Below are 15,439 nucleotides of genomic sequence, written 5' to 3'. Positions count from 1 at the left end.
CCTGCTATAACAAGCTCGAATTTAATTTAAAGCGGCAGACGAGCGTGCTCTTGGAATAAACAGACGATATTATCCGCTGGTGTGGACGCTAATATAGTTATCTTTATAGTTATCATTCTTGGTGTGAACGGGACTTAAGGATGGACAATAGGACTGTACAGTTGGAATGCATGTCTAACATTTGCATCTGCATATTTGCGAAAAGCATATTTCTTGCCTAAGAGTTTACAAAGGAAGTTGACTAATACCAGCAACCCAGCTGATTTAAAATCTACCCAAGTAACCGTACACTCACCCTCTGTTTATAGAGAAAGATCAGAGATCAGGAGAAAAATGCCCAGCATTGGTGAGAAACACTCCAATCCACCAGATGTCATTACATCACAGGATGAAATCATTCAATCTACACAGCACTTTGCCCAATCACAGGTGGATGTGCTGCTGGCAGCTGTAATGACATCACAAAGGCTTTTTCCCCCGTCCTTTCAGGAAACAGTAAGTGAACACAGAGACAATAATTGCCTTTTACACAGGAAGAGTCAGACTCTAATGCACTTCATAGTCATCTGTTTTGGAGGAGAACGGTGGGTGTGTGGCATGTATTTTTTACTCAGTCTTCCACGATTTTGGTTCTATGATCGGTAAAGAAAATCAGTATGACCCAGAGTCCATTTTGAGCTCAGTTTGTAGTCCACACAGGTATGGAGGGAGAGGAGGAAAGCATTTATAGAACAGCTGTCAGGACAATGAACCTCGAGCTGAAAGTCAAAGTCATCTGGGCCATCACTGACATGGAGATCATTCATTTGCATCTACATCAGGCTCATCTGGAGTGGGCCACCGCATCTGGTGCATTCTCACAATCTGCACTAGAGATCATCAAATGGTGGGGGTGCGACTGCTTCATAACTAATGTTTTATAAATGCACCAATATTCTAGATGTATAAAATTAGTGAAAGGCCAAAGCAACCATAATGACTGCCTGAAATAGAACAGAGGTGTCTAGGGAGAGGGTCCAAAAATAACAAATGACTTTTAATTAGGGGACATTTGTGAATGTGTCATCTGTGTGATTCTGCGTGTGCTTGTGTGTCCATAAACATGAAAACAACTGCTGTCTAGATGGCAATATTTGCATGTGTGTTTGCGTTTACAGTGTGGAGCAAACTTTTGAGATCACACAGAATCTGGGATTATTTTCCAGTTCACCTGGAAATCAATTTTTTTAGGATAAAAAAAATAATAATTTAAAAAAGTTATTATGTAAAGTGCCACTTAAATGAATACTTTTATTCAGAAAGGACTCATTAAATTGATCAAAAGTGACAGCAAAAAGTTACATGGTTACAAATATTTATTTCAAATTCTTCTGAACTGCTATTCATCAAAGAATACTGAGAAAAGTCTCATGGTTTCCATAAAAACATTAAGCAGCACAACTGTTTTCAACATTAATAATAATAAAAAACGGTTATTGAGCATTAAATCAGCATGTTAGAATTATTTCTCAAGGATCATGTGACACTGAATACTGGAGTAATGGCTCCTGAAAATTCAGCTTTGCCATCACAGAAATAAAATGCATTAAAAAAAGTAAAATATCTTAAAATAGAAAACGTTTTTTAAATTGTAATGATATTTAACAATATAACTGTTTGTGCATTTTTGATCAAATAAATGCAGCCTTTAAGGGGGAAAAAAATACAAAAACATGTTTACTAGTGGTCTCAAACATTTGAACTTCAATTTTATGTGTGAATACATCTAACACAATCATTTTGTGACCTTTTCTTTGTGTGTCCACCTGTAATCCTCCAGATTTCACACATATTCCAATTAGATTTTACATTGCAGAGCTGAAATTTGCCATCCTAACTGGCTTCCACAGCATCACATCACCAAAAATGACAGATTGAGTAATACACCGAGCGCGCCAACACATACAATCACAGGTCAGCATTCTACAGAGAAAAAGAATTCCAAGCAGGAGAAAAGAGAAAGATTGGCCCTTGAAGACAGAAGTATACCACGTAAGAAAGAGGGAGGGAGGAATGTGGTTTAATGGACTGCTGGATTTACTGAACTCTCAGCTGTAAATTCATGTAGCTCCCCACATCTTAAAAACACCATCCCTCAGCTTATGACAAGGGCAAATCTCACTCAAAGACTGTGGGGACTTTCCATTGACTTCCATGGTTTTTAAATTGAGGTAATGATATTTTCATTTCTCCTAACTTAACGCTCACACAAGCATTTCCATGAAGGAAGTATTCAATATTTATTTAATTCATAAAATGTAGATTATGTCTGGTCATCTCTTTACTATCCTTGTGGGGACATCTGGTCCCCACAATGTAACAAAACCTGACCCACACACAAAAAATCAATGAAGCTACAAATGCAAACATTCATATAAAAGAATACATTTCTTAATTGACCAACTGGTACACACACAGAAGTACTCACCAGTATTGTTCTTTTTCCTGTTCTTCAGAGCACAGGTGACAGAATCTCCAGAAACATGAGGATTCTCCACATATTTGGGTGTCCTGATTGAACCTGCAGCCTCAGCTGTAAATTCATGTAACTCCCCACATCTTAAAAACACCATCCCTCAGCTTACGACAAGGGCAAATCTCACTCAAAGACTGTGGGGACTTTCCATTGACTTCCATGGTTTTTAAATTGAGGTAATGATATTTTCATTTCTCCTAACTTAACGCTCACACAAGCATTTCCATGAAGGAAGTATTCAATATTTATTTAATTCATAAAATGTAGATTATGTCTGGTCATCTCTTTACTATCCTTGTGGGGACATCTGGTCCCCACAATGTAACAAAACCTGACCCACACACAAAAAATCAATGAAGCTACAAATGCAAACATTCATATAAAAGAATACATTTCTTAATTGACCAACTGGTACACACACAGAAGTACTCACCAGTATTGTTCTTTTTCCTGTTCTTCAGAGCACAGGTGACAGAATCTCCAGAAACATGAGGATTCTCCACATATTTGGGTGTCCTGATTGAACCTGCAGACAGAGCAAAAATGAGAGAAAGACCGGAGCAGAGAGAGGGGAAAGAGAGGGAGGGAGGAGGAAGAGAGTGAGAGAGACATACATACACACACAGAGACAGTTAAGTCTTTCCAGATGGGATTTTGAAGCTGGCGATCTGAATCTCTGGGCAGAGCTGCATGTGGATATGCTTGTGCTTGTGTGTGTGTGTGAGACAGTTGTGATCGGCTGTCCTGTACTCCCAGAGAGATTCCAGTATAAACAAGGAGTCTGTAATGATTTTAATCTCCCTGAGCAGTTCCTCCTGTGTCAGCTGTGTCAGAGTCGAGCTTCATTGGCATGATTGTCAACATATACAATTTTGCCAAAGCATAGAAGTGCTTAGAGTACAGAAACAAGACAATAAATAGTTAATGTTCAAAAGTTTTTGAAAGAAGTCTCTTATGCTCACCAAGGCTACATTTATTTGATCAGAAATTCAGTAAAAGTGTAATATTGTGAATTAATATTGCAATTTAAAATAACTTTGAATACATTTTAACGTGTAATTTATTCCTGTGATGACAAGGCTGAATTTTCAGCAGCCATTACTCCAGTTTTGAGTTTCACATGATACTTCTGAAATCATTCTAATATGCTGATTTGGTGCTCAAGAAACATTTTTTTACTATCAATATTGAAAACAGTTCATTAAAATTTTTGTGGAAACCTTAATATGTTTTACACATGATTCTTAGATTAATAAAAGGTTTAAGATTTTTTTATGTAACAATGTAAATGTTTTTTAATGTCACTTTTGATCAATTTAATGCATCTATGCTGAATAAAAGTATTCATTTCTTTCGAGAAAAAAAATTACACCAAGCTACAATAATAGTTTATTATTTAGTCTATAATACTAGACCAAGTAATATTACTTCCAAGTAATATTACAGTCAATACAGTCTCAGGGTTACTTCAGTACACAAACCACTAGCTGAATCAGCTCATTCACAGCCCTGACTCGTCTGCAAGAACATTTGTTCCATTTAACTTCACAGCGGTTCCTCATACAAAGCCTCAAACATCAGACAGGAGCCTGAAACAAGAATAAATACAGATATCTCCACTGGCGCTCAGATTTGGAAGTAATATTCAGGGCTGTAGCAACTGACACGTTATTCCCACTTTCAGAAATGAAGTTCACCCCTACCCACTTGTCGGGAAATAACCATTATATTTTAAGAGCTTTGTTTTGATCGGCCACAACACACACACACAAAAACTAAGTGTAGGCAGCCAATGTGAAATGGTGACAAGGCAGATGCATTTACAAATTAGTCTGGACTTTGTTTGGGCATTGCGTCACCTCGACTTTTCAGACTCTTCTTGCACCTCTGGTAATATTAGATTACACAGTTAATGATTGTTTGAAGGAAAATAATAGTGAAGGATCTGAAAGATTAGTGCTGTAGGATCAAATCAATGTAGGTTTGACTCAGGAACTGGACTATTAGCACAATCACAACTCTATCACATCTACATCCTGGAGTTAGGCAGTTAACAACAGTTTGTCTGATGGGGACTGTCATGTAATTACATGTCGCTTTCAGTACAATGCTTTGGATGAAAAGTGTTTGCTGCAAGATAAGAATGTGAAAGGCTTTCTCTCAGTTTTAAAATCAACCTGACACTGCGTTCGCATAGTAGTTTCCTTGTGCAACAGTATTTACAGATAACTTGAATCCGACTGACATAAGTGAAAACTTTCATTTTGATGAAAAATTTAAGACAAACTTATATATTTTTTGGAATATTGTGAATGAACTGTGTAGAAAAAGACCAGGAACATGTATTAAGAAAGCAAATTTTAAGTTCATGTTGATGAAAAGTGGTGCATACTGCCACCTACAGGAACAGACACAGCATTGCCAGCACATGGATGCTTCCATTAAGCATTACTTTATAATGGGAAATGCTTATAGCAGGAGAGAAACAGACGCTTTTAAGAAATATAATGACAGATAATAAAATAAAACACTATGAAACAAGAATGTGACTGTTGTAAATTGCTACTTAAACATTAGAATGGATCTAAAATTTAGGAGTAAATCAAGTAGATTAATGGTAACATGTTACATTTCCTTTTTTTTTTTTTTTTAAAAAATTTTTTCTGTAAAGCGTTCTAAACAATTCAGCAGCACATAGGGCCGACGTGGGTATGATCACACAACCTGAGGTGCAAGACAGTGGGAAGAACAATCACCAAACGCTGCCAGAATACTGAGTGAGTTCCTGCCAAGTGTTTCTCTTGCAATGTGATTGGCAGCTCTCAGCTCAGCTATCAGTGTGAATGAGCACAGAGCTACCAATACCACAATGATAACATAATACATATTACACAGTATATGATACCGTTTCATTCATCAATTTGCAAATAATCTATAGCAGCAAGCTAAATATGTACAGTTTATCTAAATCACACATTTGGAAAAGACTGCATTTTAAGAAACATGTCAATGTATGAACCCACTCAAGTTCACCTTGACCTACACTCATCCTAAAGTCTGAATATCAACTGAACCTACACTTTGAGCCTTGACTTTGGCCTCACAATGGCTCTGACTTTTGTTTTATAATGGGATTCCTTACTAGTGGCTAGCTGTATAAACACAACCACTATGTCTGAAGAACTAGTCTTGTCAACTAGTAGTTAGTCAAGGGGTAATCAGACTTACTTTTTGAATTAGATCAATCAATCAATCAATCAATCAATCAATCAATCACAGTGACAAATTATTAGCCCTAAAGAAAAAAATTAGATGACCACAGACCAGTGGTTCTCAAACAGTTTGCTTCGAGACTCCCATTTGATATTATTGAGCATCACAGAAACATTATTTATTGTACAAAAGTTACTAAATATGTCCTTAAATCAAACATGAAATCTATCAAAAATCTGGGCCACTAATTCACTGCACAATATATTTGAATTTACTAATCTGCTCTGAGAGTTTGATTATACACACACACACACACACACTTCTTGTCTTTTAAAAGTTAAAAAACTATTATTTTGCTGTCACACTATGCATAATTATACAGTTATATTAAATTTCTGAATATTTGCATTTGGGATTTTTTGTCCTGCTGTCCAGGACCAGAACAGGCCTCCGAAACATCAGTTGAGAATTGCTGGCATAGACTGTGAGGTAGTCTGTTGCTCCTAATCAGGGGCACGTGGGCCACTGGATGACTTTTATATTTAATATAACTTAATTAAAATTCTTCAAAAACAAAAAAACAAATACACATACATAAAATAAAATAAACTGAAATCATATTTCTTTTTTTTTTACCCCCTCAAACTATTGTTTTTATTTTATTACAGAACATACAATTGTGAAATCACAGAATTAATCATATTAAATACATTTAATATAGTGGCACTCGGTTTATGCTAATAAAAAAGTTAAATCAAGCAGCAGAATTACAGGAGGAAATATCTTATCTGGGGGGCCTTTTAATGTTAGACACTGAAGGGCTTTTGTGTTAAAATAGTTTTGGTCTACACTGTGAAGTCAGCACCAATAGATGGCACAGTTTGTGCATTACATAAATCACAGCTGCAGAACTTCTTAAAGAGGACAAAGCCATAGTACTGTAAATGTAAATGATGCGTCTATTGTGTATAATATACAGCATACTACTTGAACCAGACATACCATTAGTATAGTACTCAAACAGACATACTTTTTTTTATCTTTAATCTTATCTCACATTGTAAAAATGCATTTTTCATTAGCTCTGAATGTATTTGTAGTTTATGTAATGTGAAACCTGAAATTACTTGGGTGATACAACCAGGGGTGTATACAATGCATAGTCTATGATAAGTCTATAATATTGCAAAGTCTATGATAATATCACAATTATTGTTGTAATGTGTATAAATTAGTTGAGTATTAATGCATTAAAGTATCAATGTATTAATGAGTATTAATGATTTGAGTTATTGAGTAATTTATTCAAACTGTCTTAAACATTTAAAAATGGACTGTTACGTACCTGGTGACTTGTTGGACCAGACTGGCGAAACATATGGTTGGCGGGGAGGGAGCAGGGGGGAGGAAGGGAGGGAGACGGACACTCCTCTGGTCAAACTCGGCCTCAGCATCTCCTCTGCAGGGTACGGCTGTACTGGCAGCGGCCCACTGCCATGATTCTGAATAACCGCAAACCCCTCTTCCTGAACTCTGTTATGGAAACTGGGACTGAGGGATTGACTTCCTAAGCAAAAATTAGAAAGACAAAATATATATGTATTTTCTTCTCTTTTGAATACTTGATTCGAATTTTATCTGCTTGCAGATAGTTTTGTACTTTTTAAACAAAGCCGAACATGAACGTTTTCAAATGCACAGAATCATGTATGAGTGATCCATTCAACATGAGTCACTTATTCAACCACAATAACAAACACTGAACATTTAGAACTGTCTGAGTCTCATAAAATCTCTCACACTCTTACAGTAGAATAATTTACTCTATGTGTGTGTGGGGGGGGGGGATTCTCTGTATGCTTTCCAGTTGGACGTCAGAAATCCAATTAGCTTGGTATCATTACCAATGGCTTTTTGTATCCAAGCCTTCAAAACCACTATAAAAACATACAGACAAACTACTAAGGCTGTCTCAAGACCAACAGTAATATTATACATCTTTTTCCTCCTATAATAACCCTTTCGAAGAAAGCTGAGAATAATTTAAGCTCTTTTAAACATTCCAAAGCAAACATACAAGGCCTAAAGTTCCTCTCACCACAATTTACTGGTGATCTTTACTGCCAAAACTAAGCTGATTTTAAACAAAAAGCCAACAGAAATGCAGATTTTCACAGGACAACCCGCCATATTATGAGGAGGACATCCCTGCAGTCATTTTGGAGAAAGACTGAAGAAAGAAACAAAAGTGTAAAACTACTGTGTGTACTTGAAAAGAAAATAATAATAGTAAATAAATAAATAAGCAGGCTCTACATTAATTCACAGCTTTACTGAAAACTTGTATGGTTTCTGAAATTAATGAATTGAATATACATAAAATTAATATGCTACTCCTGCTCAACTAGTCAGTTTCCACAGTAATCATATTGCTTACCTGTCCGTGACTGCACCATTCTTAAAGACTTTGGCATGGCTTGGTTGTATAAGGCTGTCTAAAACATTTGTTTTTCGTGCTGCACTTTTTTTTTTTTTAGAATTTAAAATTCTAGCCAATATTGAATATCTAGACACTATATTCATGCTGTGGCTGAAAACAAACCAACAAAAAAAGTAAATTTAGGCGTCACTAGATTATGATGTACAGTACAAAAGATGGATATTCTAAGATTTTAAGATTACATTTAACAGTAACCTAAAGTATAAGTAATCTAAAAAAAGAGGAGAAATGAGCATTCACAATGAAATTTTCTAATATATTTTAATATATTTCAGGATACCAATTAATAATAATAATATATTAATTGTGCATCCACCTACTTGTTTTACTGTTACCTTTTTGTTGCTAAAAAAAAAAAAATTTTTTTGTGGACATCCAAGATTCATCACAAATTCTGAATGTACTGAAATAGCTATATATATATATATATATATATATATTTCTTCCTTTCAAAATCAATGCATTCAGTTTTAATTCACTCAATTGCAGAGAATAAAACAAAATATATGAAATAAGCTGTTTTATTGATTTCAGACCATTCCTCCAGGGATCCTCTAACGTTAGATTATTATAAAAAAAAAAATCTTATTAAAAAGAATTACTATGCTAGTAAATTTACTATTTACTAATTTACTATTTTATACTATTTTGTAAAACATACTTTTACTATCTTTGTTTTATTTATTTCTCAGAAAATTATTTTTTACAGTGTATTTCAAGCATAGCTTTGTTAAAGGGGTCATATGATGCGATTTCAAGTTTTCCTTTCTCTTTGGAGTGTTGCAAGCTGTTCGTGAATAGATTAAGATCCCTAAAGTTGCAAAGACTAAAGTCTCAAACTCAGAGATATTCTTTATAAAAGTTAAGACTCGTCCACGCCCTCCTAAAACGCCTCATTCTAACACGCCCCCACATGTCTACGTCACGATGTGGGAAGATTTGCATAACGCCGCCCAAATGTTCATGCAAAGAAAGAAGGCGTAACTTTGAATCTCGCTGTAGTATTGCTGTTGCCGCCGCCATGTTGTGGAGTCGCTGTGTGTTTCTTTGTGAAAGTGAAACTACTTTGTTTGGTCTTCCAGAAGAGGACACAACTAGAAATCAGTGGTTAAGTTGTATTTACAACACTGTTCCAAAACAGTTCAACCCAAATATTCAGATGTGTGCAACGCATTTTACGGAGGACGAGGACTGTTTCCTGGGAGAGTAGCCTACAATGCTGGTGTTCCTGTGAATTCAGTTCCCGTTTCCCCTTCGGTGCGCATGCTGACCCTATACAGTCTATGATGCTGACAAATAATGCTGACTCACAGTACATTTTCATATTTAAAGGATTTGCCAGGGACTATTCAAACGTGAGTTTTGAGCAATGTAGAGTAGTGCTTGTTGTTTGCTGTTTCTCCGATCACAAATACAGGCATGGTTTTATGTTTACGTGGCGCGATGCAACGCAATGCATAAAAAGACAGTATAAGTCATTATAATCAGTAATTATGTCCCCCACTGGATGCAACAAATGCCTCGTTTTTATTGGTTTTGTTTTGTCGCACCGGGACACGGCATCACAGTATGGTAAGGGGCGTAACATTTCCGTCACACGCTTGAGGAATTCGGCCAATCACAACACACTAGATAGCTGGACAATCAGAGCACACCTCGCTTTTCAGACCGATGAGCTTTGTAAAAATCAACACGTTTCAGAAAGGCGGGGCATAGAGGAGAAACAATAATGTACAGTATGTGGAAAATAATGTGTTTTTTTAACCTTAAACCGCATAAACACATTTCATTACACCAAATACACAAAATAATGTTAATTTTTAGCAAAGTCATATGACCCCTTTAATAAATTCTACTGTAGAAAAGGTTTATTCAATTGTAACAATTTTATTTGCATTTTTGTTTTAAAAGGAAATGATTTTCAGCATTCAAATGATACTTGGCCTGATAGTAAGGTTTCACTCCAGTATGAAGGCTATATGTAACATTGGCCATAGGGTGGAAAATGTGCCAGCATGGCTTTCTTCTTCCCTTTTATTGCAGATTTGTGGTCAGTTGCCTCTTAACGCAGCCCAGCAAATCAAGTCTGACTAATGACAGTCTACTCCAAAGAGCTCTGATATAATTACAGCCCTACATTCATAACACTGAGGCCTGACCAAAATACCAACCAGAGACTCCATTCATCAGACATCAAATATTTATCAGAATATAAATTCAGTCGAAATGAGGGTTTGGAGCTGGACGGAAGCCTTGCTGAATCCTATATTTAGTCAAACGTGGACAGACCGAACCAGAGAGAGAGAAAAAACATTCATGCTGCTGTAAATGGACTCTTAATGTTCATGTGGCGTAAATCAGGTATACTGGAGTTTTGGCATCATCATAAGAATGTGGCATAAATCAGGTATGCTGAAGTTCAGCATGACTATAAGAAACAGAGAATGACTGAAGTGACAAATGCTCAACTTCTAAAGAAATTTAAGTAAAGAACACACAGACAGGGATAGAAATGTACAGTTGAGGACACCAAAGACGATAAACCTAAACCCCAAATGGTACCAACTCTTCTTCAAACAAACAGGAAGTTAAAAAAACTCCACAGGCAAGGACAGACGTAGGATGACAACAATGAGGAAGGAAGGGAAACTAAAATTCCATTTCAAATAAATGTCATTCTTTGAACTTTTCATTCATTCATCATGGTTTCCACAAACATATTAAGCAGCTCATTTTCAACATTGATAATAATAAGAAATCTTTCTTTTGAGCACCAAATCAGCATATTAGGATGATTTCTCTGATGTGACACTGAAGACTGGAGTAATGGCTGTTAAAGATTAAAGTAGATAACAGTTATTTTAAACTGTAATGTTTTACTCTGTTTTTACTGTTTTTGATCAATTAAATGCCTTGGTGTGCATATAAGACACTTTACAAAAACAAAGATCTTACCGATAAATTTGAACAACATTGTGCAATGGTGTTGATAAGTCTTTAGTTTCCACATCGAAAAGTAAAGATTTGAAAATCTAATTTAAACCTGAAAAAATTAAACAAAGAATTGACAAAAAGAATTGGGGTAATTAAACAAAGAATTGACAAAAATGAAGAAATATTTAAAATCTTGGACTATTTCCAAGTAAAATTTTCTATTTAACATTTAACTTAAATTGTTACATAATTTACAAGAGTAAAAATATTTAAAATAAAAATTATATTTAACAAGCACAACTTTTAAACAGTAACGTATACAGTATACAAAGCAAGAACAGATTGGGTGATGACTAATATAATGCAGACTCTTAAAGAGAAGGAAATGGTTGACAAGTGTATTTGTCCCTAAATCAAAACATGCAAAAACACAGATGGACAACAACATCTTGGGAGTTATTAGCCAGATAAAATCATCTCTAACCTACAGCAACTTTAACTGTTACATGACTCAGCAAGAGCATCCTTTTGTAATTTAGCCTCACTCCCAAATTTGCCTAATTTCCTATATCCTAATTCTCTTCCTGACGGCAGAATTCCTGCAGCGGTCCAGGAGGTTGCTGACTCCAGAAATCAGTCAAGTGTCGCCTATGCCTTTTGTGTTACCTGACATACAGGCCATGGTATATCTGTCAGATTAGCCTGAAATGCAGATGCTGACTGCTCACCGCTGGAACTTCTTAAGCATTTCAAAGAATGTGATCAATGATTAGCTCAAAGTGTGGCCAGCTGTGTTTCTGGTAATGAGATTAGGCCTTGTGTTACTGGAATTCAAACCTACAATCTCAGAGAAGATCACTATCAAGTAATACACTCAATCTTTGTTACAAGCTAATCATATAGTTTACAAGACAGCAGTTTTTAATTAGCGACCATTTCTCAAAATTCAACTTTTATAATGATTCAAAAGATTTCTATTTCAAATAAATGCTGTTCTTTTGAACATTCTATTCATCAAAGAATCCGGGGGGGGAAAAGCATCACCGTTTCCACAAAAATATTAAAGAGCACAACTGCTTTCAACACTGGTAATAAGAAATGTTGCTTGAGCACCAAATCAGCATATTAAGACTGAAGTAATAGCTCCTGAAAATTCCTTTTAAATAACTGTAAAATATATTTAAAAAGATTTTGATTAAAAGAAAAAAAGCCTTGGTGAGCATAAGAAACATAAGAAAAAATTGTATATGCATAAAAATACCAACCTCAAAGTTTTGAATCATTGAATGATGGCAGAATACTTGTAATAGACCACAAATATGTTTAAGTATATATGGTAAGTAGATTTTGTGTCCATTTCAGAGCTTGACAGATCATGTCCCCATTTACTTTCCTTGTATGAAAAAGAGCAGCCTGGAAAATAATACAGAATAAAAGAGAAAATCACAATTTTCAATTTGGGGTTTCAATAATTGAAAAAGCATTAACTGAGCAAATTTGCTAACTAAAACTACTTCATTTAAATTTACAATTAAATTTGGAAACTGTGTTTTTAATAGGTGGATAGACAATAACCTTCTGTCTAAACAAACAATCTGACTCCGCGAAATAACATGAGGAGCCCCTGCTGAGTAAGGAGAAACTGGACACCAGAGCAGCTGAGATAACACCGAGAACCCTTCTGAAAAATGTGCACACACACACACACACACACACCCACACACACACACACACAACTGGCCTCAAAACATAAACCTTACTCTGACACATAATGCAGATGGATCAACTTTCTGAACGTCATTCAACCCCTATACCCGAGGACAGTAAAATCTCACACACACACACACACACATTATAAACTCAACATCTCAGAGTCATGCTGTATCACTCGGCACTGTAACCCAGCATCAAACAGGCCCATGTTTTAAAGCCAAATCCTTTGTGATCTGACCTTTACAAGGCCTCAGTTCAAAGGCAGGAAAATACTTCAATCTGACATTCCAAATGAAAAAGGTTCAATCCATGAAAGCAGAAACCCCACCAAAGTATGTTTCTTAGGGATTAAAGAGCTCAAATCCACACAAAAAAGGAGCAACAGAGAGAAAAATTAGACCGAAAAGACTGAAAAGAGACAAAAACAGAAATGGACAATAAAACAGTAGAATGTACTCATTGATAACATTTTGGCCCATCATTGGCATCAGTTCTACTGGTTGGATAAAAAGAGTGAATGTGATATCCAAAGTTGAGATGCTGGAGCTGTATTACAGAAACATCCTACCTTAGAGTCTTATTCTTTCTGCTTGAATGTACTAAACGATTTTAAAACACTAGGCATCATACACTTGCGGACTTTGTAACAGTTACATCGAAAAATCTGGGAATTGCACACTAAATAACTGAGGATCACACACTACCAGACTTTCAAGATCTTCCAAACACAACAAACTCACGCAAAAACAAGTGCCTCGTTGCTAGAAGACACACGATACATGAAAACAATGTGTGTTCAAAAATTGGCTCAAAATATCAGATATATTTGATATCCTCCAACTGGATGGACTCAAAGTCTGAAGCTCTATAAAAAAATAAAATTAAAAAACATCATAAACTATTAAAGTCTGGGCAAAAGACTTTTCAGGGCAAACATCTGGGCAAGAGCCTTTACTAACTAACCATGGTAATTTCACTTAAGAAACAGAACTTTTTTCAAATCTTAAAGGGTCATGAAACCCCGTTTCAGCACTGGTTAGTACTCTCCATCGAAAACATATATATGAACTAGGGCTGGGCGATATGGCCAAAATTTATATCACGATATATTTCTTAATTTCGGTCGATACCAGTCAAGTTTTTGAACAGAAAGATTGTTAAAGTTTTTTTACTTGTTTAATTCTCTCTCACCAAGCCTGTATTTATTTGATCCAAAGTGCAGCAAAAGCAGTGCAATTTTTAAATATTTTTACTATTTAAAATAAATTATCTATTCGAACATATTTTAAAATGTAATTTATTCCTTTGATTTCAAAGCTAAATTTTTAACATCATTACTCCAGCCAAATGATCCTTTAGAAATCATTCTAATATTCTGGTTTGCAGCTCAAAAACATTCATTATTATTGTTAAAAACAGCGGAGTAGATTTTTTTTCAGGTTTCTTTGATGAATAGAATGTTCAGAAGAACAGCATTTATCTGAAATAGAAATCCTTTGTAACATTATAAATGTCTTTATCATCACTTTTGACAATTTAAAGCATACTTTTTACAAAAGCTTTATTATTTCAGATAAATGCAGATATTTGGATCTTTCTATTCATCAAATAATCCTGAAAAAATTACTAAACCATTTTAAATATTATTATTATTATTAATAGTAATAATAAATGTTTCTTGAACAGCAAATCAGCATATCAGAATGATTTCTGAGGGATCATGTGACACTGAAGACTGGATTAATGATGCTGAAAATTCAGCTTTGCATCACAGGAATAAATTACATTTTAAAATGTATTCAAATAGAAAGCAGTTATTTTAATTAGTAAAAATATTTAACAATACTGCTTTTGCTGTATTTTGGATCAAATAAATGCAGGCTTCCTTAAAAACATAAAAAAATGTTACTGTTCAAAAGCTTTTGACTAGTATATATAATATTTTAGAAAAAAAACGGCACAAATAAATTAATGTTCACCTTTTACTAGTATTTAGCCTTCATACAAACAAGAAATGTGAAATCACTGTCAAATAAATATAAGACTCAGGCTCGCCTTAATAATATTAATATCTTTCAATTTAAACTATAACGTAGGCTGGGTTATTCTTATAGATTGAAACAAAAGTGCTTCAGCCAGGATAAAGAATATGAAAAATGCTGAATATGAGTTGCTGCAGAAAACGGAAACGGAGTGAGCAACAACAAAAACATGTTACTGGAGACGAGCCAGCAGAAGGCGCTTTACAGTGTGATTCTGATGTCGCCAATAATTAGAGATGCACCGAAATTTCGGCTGCCGAAAATTAGTTCACCGCTCAGGTTTCACTTTCACGTGGTGTGAGGCTCTGTGTATTATCCCGCTCTATGCGTGTGCGCTACGCTCAGTCGCTCCACTCGTATACCGTTCATGCTCATCGGAACAGCAAAGTCCACTCAAAAATTGAGCCGACAGGAAACATCGATGTAGTAGAGTATTGTTTCTGTCTGCAATAGCCCTACTGTGCTGTAACATGGTGTGGTATATGGGCAACTCTGGTAACGCTGCCCTCTCATTCATTGATC

General features: G+C 35.3%; 1 protein-coding gene across 1 annotated transcript in view; it reads right to left on the bottom strand.

Moving 5' to 3' along the window:
- The window catches only part of LOC107584816 (protein TANC1-like), an 88,353-nt gene that overhangs the window by 48,721 nt on the left and 24,193 nt on the right, over positions 1 to 15,439 (bottom strand). Inside the window, exons 3-4 of the mRNA XM_016271584.1 lie at positions 7,074 to 7,295; positions 2,949 to 3,041 (exon numbers count right to left, since the gene is read on the bottom strand). Of these exons, the coding sequence (XP_016127070.1) occupies positions 2,949 to 3,041; positions 7,074 to 7,295 (315 nt within the window). The remainder of the gene's footprint in view (positions 1 to 2,948; positions 3,042 to 7,073; positions 7,296 to 15,439) is intronic.

Source organism: Sinocyclocheilus grahami, unplaced genomic scaffold (assembly GCF_001515645.1).
Source record: "Sinocyclocheilus grahami isolate Dianchi unplaced genomic scaffold, SAMN03320097.WGS_v1.1 scaffold63.1, whole genome shotgun sequence".
NCBI lineage: Eukaryota > Metazoa > Chordata > Actinopteri > Cypriniformes > Cyprinidae > Sinocyclocheilus > Sinocyclocheilus grahami.
Note: the sequence above shows the minus strand (reverse complement) of the source record. Positions and strands in the feature narration are given on the sequence as shown.